General features: G+C 34.5%; 1 protein-coding gene across 7 annotated transcripts in view; it reads right to left on the bottom strand.

Moving 5' to 3' along the window:
• Ubr3 (ubiquitin protein ligase E3 component n-recognin 3) overlaps positions 1-15,088 on the bottom strand; it is a 207,193-nt gene that overhangs the window by 147,419 nt on the left and 44,686 nt on the right. For all 7 annotated transcript variants that reach the window (XR_012447249.1, XM_074071067.1, XM_074071068.1 and 4 more), the window contains exons 6-8: positions 8,684-8,750; positions 4,450-4,580; positions 2,982-3,210 (exon numbers count right to left, since the gene is read on the bottom strand). Coding sequence is in view for 6 of the 7 variants with exons in the window: in XM_074071067.1 (XP_073927168.1) it covers positions 2,982-3,210; positions 4,450-4,580; positions 8,684-8,750 (427 nt within the window). In the remaining variant the exon portion in view is untranslated. The remainder of the gene's footprint in view (positions 1-2,981; positions 3,211-4,449; positions 4,581-8,683; positions 8,751-15,088) is intronic.

Below are 15,088 nucleotides of genomic sequence, written 5' to 3'. Positions count from 1 at the left end.
TCTCTCTCTCTCTCTCCTTTGCTAGTGTGGAATGTGACTAAAGGAAGATGGTAATAACTATAGATAAAGAAGTCTGGTGGGGTTGGGGTGTACCTCAAGTGGTAGAGCACTCGCCTAGCAAGCATGAAGCCCTACGATTAATCCCCAATATTGTAAGAAAATTTAAAAAATAAAATGAAATACTGTCTAATGACAATTTAGGCAAAGGTTAGGCAGAGGCTATTTTTTAATGTTTTAATTTTTAAGACAGAAACCCTGTAATATCCGTAGCTACTAAATATATTTAAGGCTCATTCTATTACCCTTATTATGAAAATACAGAAAATATGGTGCATTTAAAAAAGCAGTAAATAAACATATTATGAAATGCTATATACTATTACCATAAGAGGAAAAATACACCATGGCAAAGTTTGAAGGCTGCTAAAAATAATTCGTTTTAGACCGTGGCTTGGAGATAATGTAATTTATCTAAGGTATTTAACATGTGATCACATGCGCCAAGGAAAATTTCTGTAGAAAGCAATTTCCTTTTTTTTTCCCAGTGGTACTGGGGATTGAATTCAGGGACTCACTCCTGTTAGGCAAAGTGCTCTACCACTTAAGCCTTGGCCTCAATTGTTTGTTCGTTTTTTTGGGTGGGGAGTGGGAGGCAGCACTGAAGTTTGACTCACGATTAGCTAAGCAGGCACTCTTACCACCTGAGCCACTCCACCAGCCCTTTTTTATGGTAGTTTTTTTTTTGAGATAGGTCTTGTGAATTATTTGCCCAGGGCTGGCTTCAAACTGCAGTCCTCCTGATCTCTGCCTCTGGTGCCTAGTTCCCGAGTTCTTTTGATTTTAGTTTGCATTTCAAATAAGGTCTCTAGGTTTTTTTGCCTGCACGGGCCTCAAACAGTGATCCTCCCACCACTCCTCCTGAGTAGATGAGCTTACAGGTAAATGCCACCAAACCCAGCTTCTTTTTGAGGTAGTATCTCACTAACTTTTTGCCTAGGCTGCTTCAAATTGCAGTTCTCCTACCTCCACCTCCAAAGTAGCTGGAATTTCACCACTACACTTGCCCCACAGAGAACAATTTCAACAGAATGATGGAAGTGGACATTAGATTGAGGTGGGTTAATTGAGAAGTACTAATGAGTGACTGAAAGGTATAAAAACTTTCTTAGGAAAGCTGGTTATAAAAAAAAAAAAAAAAACAGGAGGCAGACTCATACATCTTTTTCTCAAACATTCTTCCTTAAAAACCAAATGAAAGTCATATATAAGCATAACTAAATCACTTAGTCAAGAAAAGACTCCAAATTCTTCTCAAAAGAGCAGATACTTTTAAATTTCAAATGTTTTTTAGTTTGAGTTAAACACACTATTTTTTGAAAAGTAAAAAGAATATCATTGATACATGTAAATGATGATAGATACTATTTTAAAAAGGAAAACTGAAAATGTAATTATACGTAGCTAAATCTCTAAGAAAAGGCTATGGTACATGAAGTCAGAAAAACTAATAAAAAGCAGCTTTTATATTTTCCTTTAAAAAAGTTTAGAGGTATATTACTTAATGTCAATAATAGGATATTCCCATCATACCTACAATAAAAAGGGAGAGTCACATAGAAAGATTATGGGCTTTGAAGTCAAACAGCCAGCCTTACCACCAATGACTTTAACTCCCTAAGCCACAGTTTCCTCATCAATAAAATGGAGCCAACAATATCTGCTTCATAGAATTAATGGCATTTAAATGACATAAAGTATATATCTTACCATATGCCAGGCATATGGTGAATGCTCAAAATATGCTAGTCATCATAAACATAAGGTATTATTCACGCCTTGCACCGTGCATTTATCAATTTTCTGAATATAGGTCATATCTTAGTACAGACTGTCAGTATAATAAGAAAACATGTGCTAAAGTGCACAAAGAAGCAACAGTGCAACAAGGCAAGGCTCAACTATAAAATCTCTCTTCAGGGAATCAAAAAGGTCCTATGATCCTACGATTTGAGTTATTGCTTATAATTTTTTTTTTGAAGTTTAGTTCCAGGTGCCAATGAATTAAGTCACGGCACTCTCAGGGTGGAACTGGCTGTGACATGGTAAAGAACAAAGGTTCTAGCATAAGGAAACATGAAATCCTTCTTGGCTCTGTCATGTACTAGATGTGCAATCTAAGCAAATTAACTAACTTTCCTAAGCCTCAACAATCTCATCTTAAAAGTAAGGATAATATTGACAATCTCAGGGAGTTGTTTGGAAGCTAAACTAAGACAACATATTAATAGTATTCAACACAGTGCTTGGTACATAGCAAATATTCAGGTAATATAAATTACATAAGGGAAGTTAAAATGAAAGACCACAGAGAAGTAAGAATAAAAAAAGTTCTAGAAATATTGTGACAGATCAAGGAGTATTAACCATATAGTGGGCCCAAAAGGTGATTGTAAAAGTTCTTGCTAAGGGAACAAAGAAAATTATATCCAATTTGTAAATTATGAAAGTATAAGAATATAAAAATCTCTGAATTTTGTTATAATTTTTATAAGCATATTAATTTTATAAGCATATTAAAATCTCTAATAGTAACAAACATGATAAAAAATAAGAACATGTCTAATAAAGAAATGGCTACATAAATTGTGATATAAACCATGATAGTAATATCTGCTTTTATTAAAATATATATTGGCATGTACACTATGGAAATTCTTTAAGTACACATTTGTATCTATACTGATATTACATAAAGAGAAAATAAATACAGTAAAGTATTAACAAAAGTTACTTGTGAATGACAAAACTATAAATGAATTTAACTTTTTCTTTAAACTTCATGATAAATTTTCTCAAAAATCTTTCCCAAGTATGCATTATTTTTAAAGTTATTTTTAAAGTTATTTTTAAGCACAGAGGTATTTTAGGGCTAGTTATATAAATATTTGTAATACAATTGATTAATATAATTCTGAGTTTACCTTGCAGCTCACTTTTAATAAGGCAACTTTCCATCATGTACAACAGCACAGTGACCATAATATCCAGTAGCTGACATTCTTCTGTTACCTGTCTGGCTAGCTCCTCATTGCTGAACAACTGAACACTAATATGCACAATTCTGTTAGACATTGTGTCTGATTCATGACTCTTCTTCAGTGTTTTCATAATGAAAGCATAATGCTGAACAAAAGTTTTTGTAAAAGCAACCTGTAAAATTTTTTAAATAAAAAAGGAAAAAATACATTAATTGAACTTTGAACTTGAGTTATTTTTCAATATATTATACTGTCCTTCTAAAGCTATTACTAGTTTATGGTGATATCTAAAGTAACTGAAAAAATAATCCAATGATGATGGTAGTTTTAAGTCTTATTTTGCATTTTTTGGAGCATTAGCAAAATACCCTGATGGTATTTTATTAAATGTTAACAGGCTATTTAAATTAGTTAAGTTTTAAAGCAATTGCAAATATTGTTGCTTAAGAATAAATTTTACTTTTCTCACAATTTTATCAATTTACTAAAGTTCAAATATATACTACCTACTCTTAAAGTCTCAACTACAGACCATCACAGAAGATTTAATATTACTAAACAAGTGCGCCAATATGATTATTCCACAAGAAATAACTTCTCCACCTTGATATGAAAACTGATCAATAATCTGATTAAACACACTGCAGTACTGATTATATTTACTTTTATTTCTTTTCTAAGTACCATGTATATTTCCTCTGTTGCACTTTTTAGCAGGTATAAAGACATACAAAATAATGATATTACTTTTTTTATTTACTTATTGTGGTACTTGGGCTTGAAACCAAGGCCTCATGCTAGCTAGACAAACACTTAACCACTGATGTACATTTCCAGCACCAATAATATTATTGAAGTGTCACTACTGACTACAGCAATAAGAACTATAGTATACTTTATTCTCTTCATACACTGAACTGTGTCACTTGGTCATAACTAACCATATGGTGCTCAGAAGTGGGTCCATAACCTCTGGGACTGGAAACTTCACCTACCTACATTTGTAATGACTCAATAACTATTCTTTCATTAACCAGTGTGGCCAGCAACTACAGGCTTTTCCCATGTTCACCCCACAATCTAAATTCAGTTGAACTACTAAACATTGTCATAGCATCTTTTATTGTTTGTCCCCCACCATTCCCTTCACATTACCATTCCATACAGAAAGGCAAGCCTTTGGAATTCTGGTTAGTAATGCTGCTTTGCAACAAAGCTAAGGTTCTGGACTTTTAATGCAAATCCTGTGTTAACAAGAGAATAAAGTAATGCTGTCTCATAGTTTTCCAACAATCCTCTGCTCCACAATACAGTAAACCCCAATTGAGCTATATATCAAAATAATGATTTAACAATGAAGAAGCAACAAAAACAAAGCAAAATTCAGAAAGGAAGGAAAAAATACATTTACCTTATACTCTTGATCTGGAAGCATGTTGAGTAAGAAAGTTACCATCTTCTGGGGAAATTCATACTTTATTGTCCAAAACAACAGTTCTTCTAGAAAACTTTTATGTTTCAAAACATCCATTATAGATTGATCTGCATAAGAAAGAGAAAATTCATCACTTAATTAATTAATTCTGATCAAACACCTTAAAGTTACTAAAAATTAAGTGTGCTCTTTCTATAATGGAATGATAATACCAATATGCTAGGTTTCTATAATTTCCATAGCATATAAATAACAAAGCATTTAATTTTTTTTTTTTTTGGTGGTGGTTCTGGGGTTTAAACTCAGGGCCTCACACCTGCTAGGCAGGTACTCTATCACTTGAACCACTCTGTCAGTCCCCTAAACATTTAATTCTTATATGTTAATATAAATAGAAACTCAAAAATAAGCATTGTTGGTCTTTATACCATTTATCTAAAATTTCTAAGACTCAAAATATAGGTCCTATATCCCTAACCCAAAAATTCAAAATTCAAAATGCCCCCAAATCTGAAACTTTTTGACCACATGACCAGTAAATTCTATGCAAATATTTCAAAATCTGAAACTGGGCCAAAGCATTTCAGGTAATGAATACTCAACCTGTAATTGTCTTATAACAACAACATTCATGGTACTTAATTTAAAATGATAATGAAGGAGGGTACCAGTCACTGGCCTAATTAGCTCCACTTTCATCCCTCTCTGACTCTATTTTGTCTCTCTAAATTTTTCCTCCTGAGTCTCCCTCTTGCAGTCACCTTGGATACTGAAGATGTTAAACATTTTTATGGTAAGGGACAGAGACTACTCCCAAGCAAACCTCAATAACAACTCTTCTGCAAAGAATAACAACTCCTGCAGAACCCCTTGTAAAACCAGGACTGAGATAATGATCAACTGACGAGGACTGTTTAGTTATATACTGTTTTCCTTTCTGCCTCAATTCTTCCTCTGTTTAAACCAGGAGGGAGACACTCAGGAGGAAAAAGTTAAAGAGGCAAAAATAGAAAGGGAAAAATGGAGTTGATTAGATCAGTGACTAGTACCCTCCTTCATTATTGTATTTCTGTAATTATTTGATTTTTCTTCTTGATGTACTGGGGTTTGAACTCAGGGCCTACACTTGGAGCCACTCCACTATCCCTTTTTTGTATTGGGTATTTTCAAGATAAGGTCTCTTGAACTATTTCCCCATGCTGGCTTTGAGCTTCAATCCTCCTGATCTCTGCCCCCATAGTAGCTAGGATTACAGGAGTTAGCCACCAGTGCCCAGTTATTGTTTTAAATTAAGTACCATAAATGTTGTTCTTGTGAAATAATTACAGGTTGGATATCCCTTTCCTGAAATGGTTAGAACAAGTTTCAGATTGTGGAGTTTTTCAGAGTTTCAAATATTAGCATAGAATTTACTGGTCATGGGGTCAAAAAGTTTCAGACTTTGGAACTTCTTCCTCTATTTAAACCTTCCTCTAGCTAAAGCTCACGTCAACAACCCAAAGATGGGCTGAAGTGTTTACTCTCCTTCTCCCTGAACTTGAATAAGTCTTTTTCTGTCCTTCACTACTAACTACTCTTCTCTTTAATTGTGTATTGGGGTGAGTGGCCAAGCCTGATGCTGGAACCCCCAAAGTCTGACTGCTGACCTAGGACTCCAGTTTAGCTGAAAATAAACATTATAAACAATATAATAAAGCTCCAAATTATCAAAATTTGCAATTTTTTTTATTCTAGAGAAAAGGATATGGTTCAATAATTTATCCATTTCTTTAAAATTATCCTTCATAATGAGGTACTAACTTCATTAAAGAAAATTACTAATGAAACTACTTACTCTAGTATATCTCTTTTTTGCTCGTAAGAATATACCCAAAAAAGCATAGAGAGTTTTAGACATAACTTGCAGTGGGCTCAAGATGCCTTCTTCATGCATAGGGGAAAAGGAAGTGATGCTCCTTTTGAATACATACTCAGAGACAGCCTTATCTACTAGGAAGCCTATGCTACAGAAACTCACAGGTAAGTTCTTCTTAACATATTCACAAAGTTGAACAAAACTAGTGCTATTAATCTTAGAACAAATAATTATGTCTATACCGCTCCCTGAAATTAAGATATATCAAAAGCAATAGTCACTGTTTAAAACACTGAGAATGGGTAGAGGGTTAGGGAGGAGAGTCCAATTCAAAACGTCATTTTTTCCATGTATATGCTTAAACCAAAAATGCTAACTGATCGAGTCTTAAATCTTACCACTAGAGAAAGCACTCCATTCAAACCCACAGGTGAAAAAAATTCATACTTCAAATTAAGGCTGCATAAAAAGTATCCTGAGTTAGAGTGACCAGGCTAAGGGAAAACAATGGGCCTCTTACACCACAACAGCAGTTTCTGGGCATCACTAAGGCTTAATTTCAAGTATGTGTCTAACAATCTGTTCCAACTCAGATGAGTCACAAGGACACAAGTAAATATATGGACAATTCTGGTAAGTTGAAGGGTTAAGCAGCCATATGAGTTTCTAATGTCCTTCAGGCTCTATGCTGAGCCAGAAAGAAGGGAAACCTGGACATGTTTGTGTACTGAACCTCAGATCGAATTTCATACTCTGCCAACATCCAATAAATTAAATACATGAGCGTAAGTAACTAGAATAGACTTAGAAAAGAAACCTATAATGAAAGTGCCCACATGCTTCTTTCCAGACAGCCCTAAATATACCACTAGATACATTAACTAGCAGCAGAAGTAAGAATTTTCTTGAATCAAAATAGTATTTTAATCTCGGACATTCTCTAGCAAACAACTAAACCAGAAAAAAGACCAACAATGTTAAAATTTGGAAACCCATGGCAAAAATCCAAAGCTTAGACTACAAACTAATAACAAGTACTCTAGAAAAGTTTTTAGTAAGGATCAAGAAAACACAGTTGGTAAAAGCTTAGGCTGTGCAACTTGAGTTAAACGATCTACTTCTCAATTGTGATCTCTAACATACCTCCATTTCCTCATTCATAACATGGTAGTAATATTAATAAAACCTGCTTCACAAGGTTATTTTGAGAATTAAGTAATGCAGTGAATACTTAGTATTGTCTAGCACATACAAAAGGCTCAATAAATATTACTCATTATTATTACCAATCTCTTCCCTCATTACAGCCCTATCTGCTCCCTCCTTTGAGTAAACATGTATGAGTCCTTACATATGTTAAGTACCTGTGCCCCCTCACTCTCTTTTTCTCACTATAAAAATTACATAGCCCGGGGCTGGAGACATGGTTCAAGTAGTAGAGCTTCTGCCTAGCAAGTCCAAAGTCCTGATTTCAAACCCCAACACCACAAAAAAAATTTTTTTAAGAAATTGCATACCCTTTAGGAAAAGGGGAACAGGTACTAGAGAAAAGGTTAGATCAAAAAGAATTAACCTAGAAGGTAACACCCATGCACAGGAAATCAATGTGAGTCAATGCTCTGTATAGCTATCCTTATCTCAACCAGCAAAACCCCTTGTTCCTTCCTATTATTGCTTATACTCTCTCTACAACAAAATTAGAGATAAGGGCAAAATAGTTTCTGCTGGGTATTGGGGGGGGGGGAGCGGGAGGGGGTGGAGTGGGTGGTAAGGGAGGGGGTGGGGGCAGGGGGGAGAAATGAACCAAGCCTTGTATGCACATATGAATAATAAAAGAAAAATGAAAAAAATAAAAAATAAAATAAATAAAAATAAAAATAAAAACAAATACCAAAAAACAGTGATTATAAGAAAGAAAAAAAAAAAAAGAAATTGCATACCCTAGATTACAAAAGGATATAAACAACTAACTTCACACCAAAAACACTGGATCCAAGTCAATCAGTCAATGAAAAGACTATAGTATGGCTCTACTAGGATAATGCATTATAAGGAAAGTAATAAATAAAATCCCAATAGTAAGAGTTTATTTTTGAGGTTCCCACAACTACCTCCCAACAATATTTTCTTCATCATTAGATAAACCTCATAACATTAACTCTCCCTTAAAACAGTTTTGATGTCACCACAGCTAGTCAAGTTTTCCTAGTGATTCTTGTTTGTGGGACTGTGATTTGAACGCAGGGCCTCACCCTTACTAGGCAAGCACTCAACTGCTTGAGCCATGCCCTCAACCCGTATTAGTGATTCTTTTTTGGAAGCACTGTGCTTAATGACAAATCAGAAGATAAATACCTTTGGTGCCACTGCTTAATTTTACCCTCTTTCTCTTGCCTAGGCCTTGACTCCCATCCTGATCCTCCTAAAGGAAAATAAAATCAGTATTATATAGTCATATTCATAACATTATATTATACATTTTATATAAATATAAATGTGCTTATAATATATGCATGCTTATATTCTGTTAATCAACATATTTCACTTTTACATATCTGGTATAATAAAAAATATTTTTATGCTGCTCATTTTTATTAAAATATATAGCTAAATTTCCTTAGTATTAAAATATAAGAACTCTTAAACTTAATCTGTACTTCAAAGGGAAGAAGACTCTTAAGAATCCCAAGAGGGCAAAATGAAAATTTTTATAACCTTATATAAATAACACTAAACCCACAAAGTGGCCAAAGGGGGTAGAAGGGCTTAACACAGGAAGGAAGGAAAGAAGAGAGGACCCAAACAACAAAGAGAGAAAAAGCTTCATAGAGTCTAAGAGAAAATGAGCTCAAGAAATCAAATTCTCAAAAATAAGCACAACATACTAGAAGTTGAACAGTTAAAAATAATAATAAAATATGCTTAGGAAAAAAATTCAAGTATTTTTGTTCCCATGTGATATATACATCCCTAAAACACCTCCCACTAAATATAACACAGATTACAGGGGGCGGGTAAGGAGCAACCATTCACAACCTATTCTAGTTTCTAACCAAAGAAGTAACAAAAGCAATAATTGGTTCCTGGGCAGATATAATATATATGCCAGGAAAATACCTTAGGGTGGTATAAGGCTGTCTTAGAGGATGCTGACCCAGTACAATAATAAAATGGGAAAGCTAGCCAGATGAGACCATGCAGAGGGAAAAGGAATACAGGCAGAAGTCTGTCACTTCAAAACCCAGGTAAAGCTGCAAGTGTACCTCTTGAGGAGTCAGCCCTGGGTATAGGTGATCATTTTTAATTTTCTTAAAATATTGCTGGAAAAACTCTGTTACCTTCAAAGCATAACTCAGGGTTTTCTGTCTCTGGCTAAAGGTTATAAGCATTTTTTTTTGGCGGGGGGAGGGAGATTTAAGACAGGGTCTCACTATGTAGCTTAGATTGGCCTTGAACTCATAATCCTCCTCCATATCTGTAATTCCAGCTACTTGGGAGGTGGAGATAAGAGGACTGAAATTGGAGGACAGCCCAGGAAAAAAAGTTATCAAGACTCTTATCACAAAAACAAGCCAGGCATGGTGGGAAGTAGATGTAGGAGGATGACAGTTTGAAGCCAGTAGCAGCAAAGTTAGCCTGAGACCCCACCTGAAAACCAAAGAACTGGGGGGTGTGGCTCTAGTGGTAGAGCATTTGCCTAACAAGTGTGAGGCCCCCAATTCAATCCCCAATAAGTGAAGGAAGTATTATTAAAACTAAGAAAAACCTAGCCATTATTTATGCCTTTTGAATGTCTATCTGATCATAAGAAATGTAGCATTCTAGCCATTGTTTTACCTCATCTGATGCACAAGTGCTATAACCCATTTGCCCAATCCTCTTCTGCTGGAAATCTAACACTTTCCTTTTGCATAAGATAGCACATAGAATATGAAACCACTGAAGTATTGACAACATACATAAAATCTATTAATATAATTCTTGTTATAGATGTTCAAAACAATCAGTGATGGACTAGAGGTGTGGTTCAAGCGGCAGACCGCCTGCTTTGCAAACTTGAAGCCCTGAGTTCAAACCTCAGTACTACCAAAAAAATTAATAATAAATCAGTGAAAAAAGCAAGCTATAGAGGAGTGCATATAACATGCAACCATTAAGATACACTATGCATAAATACCAGAAATACCAGGCTGAGAGCAAGGCTCAAGTGGTAGAGTACCTGCCTAGCAAGTACCAGACTTCTAACAGAAGAGGATTAGGCAAATAGATTATAGCACACAGTACCACATGGGTAAAAACAAACCCCACTACTGCAAAAAGAAAAAAAAAAATCTGCTAGAATACCAATGTTTAGAGAGGATTTTTTAAATTTTTTTTTCTACTTATTCAACAGTTAGTATGAGTTTCTGTTAGTTAGTTTGACAAAGTCTTGCTATCTTATCCAGGCTGGTCTTGAACTGAGGGGCTCAAGTGATCCTCTCCCCTTAGCCTCCCAAGTAGCTGAATCTACACATACACATCACCTTGCCTGGCTCATTATTTTAAGTTAATAAATATTTTTTAAATACTAGTCTGATTTCCAATCCTAATTGCAACAATCTGCTCAACATAATGGATTACTATGTATATTATTACAAATCTCAGATTTTTATTTCAAGAAAGAACAGTACTTTTTATAAGTTTTTTTTTTCTTTTTTTTTGGTGGGACTGGAGTTTGAACTCAGGGCTTCACACTTGCAAAGCAGGCACTCTACTGCTTGAGCCAAACCTCCAGCCCAACGAAGATCAATACTTTTAACAAACAGGAGTAACTTTTAACAGTGGGAATTTCAGGCATTAAGAAAGATGAAAACAAAAGTTATCAGACCACAATTTCCCACCCTCTAAACTCATGATATTGAGACAGGAGGTGAGGCTCTTTCCATTCATCCATGAGGAAGTAGTACTGGCCACTGGGAGAAGATGACAATCTAACTGACAAGAGGAAAATATTGAGTACAATCCTGACTCAACATTTGAACAACCCTCAGAAACCCTCTCCAGACCTTAATCTAGCCCATGGGCAGGGAAGTAGGCATGAATACATGTGTTTCTGACACAAAATAGGAACCCAGGTCCAAAATTACTGTGTGAAGTAATTAGATCTAAGATAAGAAACCTAAAGAAAAACAGGCTCAACTCCCAGTCTGCAAAATCTAAAGGTTTCTCAACTCAAATTAGCCTTTCTTTCTTTGATTTATGAGAAAGATGGAAAATGTGAGCTCCATAGTAAGAAGTCAGTTAAATTCATAGCTGGTTAAAATAATACTCAAAGAATGCTGATACAGAATATAAAAATCTAGAAGGACTATTCAACATATCAAGTTATAAAAATAAAACCCAAAGGAAATCTTGAAAGATGAGAACAATAAAATAAAACTTAAAGATTTATGTAATCTGAGACTGTTTGCTATAAAGCAACTTGATGAGCACATAGCACGGAGGAAGGTCTAACTTGCCAGCTATAAATGAGGGAAGAAAAAACAACTAGGCATTTCATTTAACCACCATGGCTCCTGCCAATAGTTTAAGTTAAATAGTTAACACTTATTTCTGGATGGTAGGACTAATGATAAATGTTTTCCTCAGATTCTTTTTTCTATTTTTCAATTTTTCCAAAGTACATTAATGCGGTCATAGCTTCACAGGAAAAAAGTGTTTTAAATTATTCCATCTGTATTAAGAGCTCAGCACCTCAAAGTCACAGTGATGAATGACCTGGCTATTGCATGCAGATAAACATAAACTATTTATAGAAAATTATCACAGTGAATATAATCTATCCTTGGAAACTTTTCTTAACCTAAAAGATTCTGAGACACTCTCTAATTACAATTAGGTCAACTTACATACAATACTGACAATAATTTTCTTTTGAATTAGATTCTCTGATAGTTATAAACTTAAAAGATAAAATTTATATTTTGAAATATTTCATAAAGTTGATGCATCCTTTATTTCCTTTCTGGTTCCATACAACATAAGCAACATTTTCTTCTCTTATTTCATATGAGCTACACTAAAAAAGAGTAAGAAGTAATAGTATGAAGAATGTCCTGTGTATAAATAGCAGTGCTGAGTACATAATGTTCTCTTACTCTAAGAAGAGCAGGGATAAACTCATATGAAGGAAATTAAATAGACTATATAATGCATATGCTCATTCAAATAAAACTGCAAAATAGAAAGAAATATTGCTATTGTTACAGTGCTAAATGTCTCTTCATTTTTCAGAATGAAGTGATTGCATTGGGTTAGAATTTCCAGTTCAAAATTCTACCCCCTCCAAAGGGATCAAACCTAGGGGCTTGTGAATGCTGAGCAATTACTCTACCACTAGGGCTATATCCCCAGTCCTTAACTATTTTTTTTAATGGCTACAATTACTCCCTCTATAGTAATTGAGATGTCACATCCTCTTCTTCTCATTTTTTCTTCCTGTATTTATAATTTGTTGAATTACAAAAATGAAATCATGAAAGGGACTGGCTTAAAATCCCATGGGTCTACAGGGTAAAGATGTAAAAATTCCAGTTCCTAAGCCATATTCAGTTCTTCATTAAATTTCAAACATAAATTCTAAAGCAAACATGGCATTTGTGCCCATAGATGCCAAAGGAAAGAGAGAGAGAGAGAGAGAGAGAGAGAGAGAGAGAGAGAGAGAAAGGGAGGAAGGAAAGAAGGGAAGAAGAAAGGAAGGGAGGAGGCTTTAAAAGCCTTCATGAAATTTTTAAATGGTATAAAATAGTTATCATTCAAGAACATCTATGTCTGGGTATTCTTCTTCTATCATATCCTATTTTCTCCTTAATCTACATATTCCATTCTTTATTAATTCTTGTGTTTTTAAACATTTTAAGTAATATATGCAAAAATTCTCTAAAAAGAATAAAAGTACAACACAAACTTTAAATGATATCGTTAGTGTTTAAGTGAAATTTCTAAGTAAATCATAATAAAACTCAGTTAACCCACTTCTTGCTTTCTAGCCCCCAAGGGAATTTTTTCTATGTAATGATCCCAATACAATGTTTCTCATTAAGAAATAAGAAACAAAAGAGATAAAGCCAAAAAGAGACTAACAGAAGAGTACTAGCAATATCATAACTTCAGTATTAGTTAAATTCAAAAGAATTTAATTAATTCTTTTGTAGTTTATTTTGTTCTATAAACTACAAAGAATGCAAGTAAAATTTTAGTGTATTTCTGCTAGGTATGGTGGTACATACCCATAATCTCCCAGCACTCAGGAAGCCAAGGAAGGAGGATTACAAATTTGAGGCCAGCATTAGCCATATATATAGTAAGACCCTGTCTCAAAAAAATAAAACAAAAAACCCAAAATTTTCTGTATATTCCCTTTTGCTTCACAAAGGTAAAAATCAACTCTCTAAAAATATCTTTCAATCTTAAATTCAATGTTTCATTTTCTTGTTGTATGTACAACAGTAACTATTATACTTAAGGGAAACTTTCACATTCTTTAAAACTCTTTAATAGCCACTACTGGCTACATTGATATTTCATAATCAGTTATAGTTTTTGTCAAGAGACAAGTCCCCTTAAGTGGATTGAAAAACCTATACTCAATTATTGGAATGCTACTTAGCTATAGTCACTAGTCATTATTGGATATCAAGAGAATCCAGGAAAAAGAACAGCTAATGTTACATCATGACTGTGAAAGTTTCAAAACATATTTACAATTTGACAATCCTCCCACCTGGAGGTAGGCTGTGTATCTCCTTCCACTGAAGGTGAACCCATCTTAGTAACTCACTTATAGCTAATAGGATACAGTAAAAGGGATGCTATATAACTTCCAAGGCTCACTCGGAAATGGTGCTGCAGGTTCTGTTCTCACTTTAGGAAGACTTGATCACAATGAAAGATATCCAACTGGACATCACCATGATGGAGAAGTCAGATGTAGACACTCTAAGCTACCCCTGGAAAACCAGCACCAACTATCAGCCCTGTGAGTGAGACAGCTACCTTAGACCTGTATCTAAATTTGACCTTCAAAAACTGCAGCAGCTGCCCTTCCCAAATTCCTAAGTCATAAAATTGCAAGCAAAATAAAATGCTAATTGTAAGCCATAACTAAGTAATAGCAGTAGTAGCTATGGCCATAGCAACAGTTTCTATAATAGTAACAATGGTGAACAATGATTTATCCACTTTACAGAAAGAACACTAGAACAGCAGATAGGAGTCTTAGTGTCCAATTTCAACTCTACCTCTAACTACATGAAATTCACTAACCTAAGTAAATCAGTAAATTCTAAGGAATTCAGCTTCTTCATCTACAGACAAGATGAACCTCCAGGTTCCTTTTAGCTACAACTTTCCTAATTTCTATAACCTTTAAACTTGCCTTGTCCTAATACTCAGTTTCATTTTCGTTATATCTCATGACTTTGTTTTTGTTTTGTTTTGTTTTGTTTTTGGTAGAACTGGAGCTTTAACTCAGGGCCTACATCTTGAGCCACTCCACCAGCCCTTTTTTATGTTGGGTTTTTTTCAAGATATGGTCTCACGAACTATTAGCCCAGAGATGGGTTCAAACCTCAATCTTCCTAATCTCTGCCAACTGAGTAGCTAGATTATAGGCGTGAGCCACTGGCACTGGCATCTTTGTACTTTTCATTTTAAATGCATGCATGTGACTATATTCATAAAGAAATGTAATCTATTAAAATTTAAAATGCATATATTCTG

Source organism: Castor canadensis, chromosome 4, assembly GCF_047511655.1.
Source record: "Castor canadensis chromosome 4, mCasCan1.hap1v2, whole genome shotgun sequence".
NCBI classification, from domain to species: domain Eukaryota; kingdom Metazoa; phylum Chordata; class Mammalia; order Rodentia; family Castoridae; genus Castor; species Castor canadensis.
This window is presented reverse-complemented; position numbering and strand designations above follow the sequence as displayed.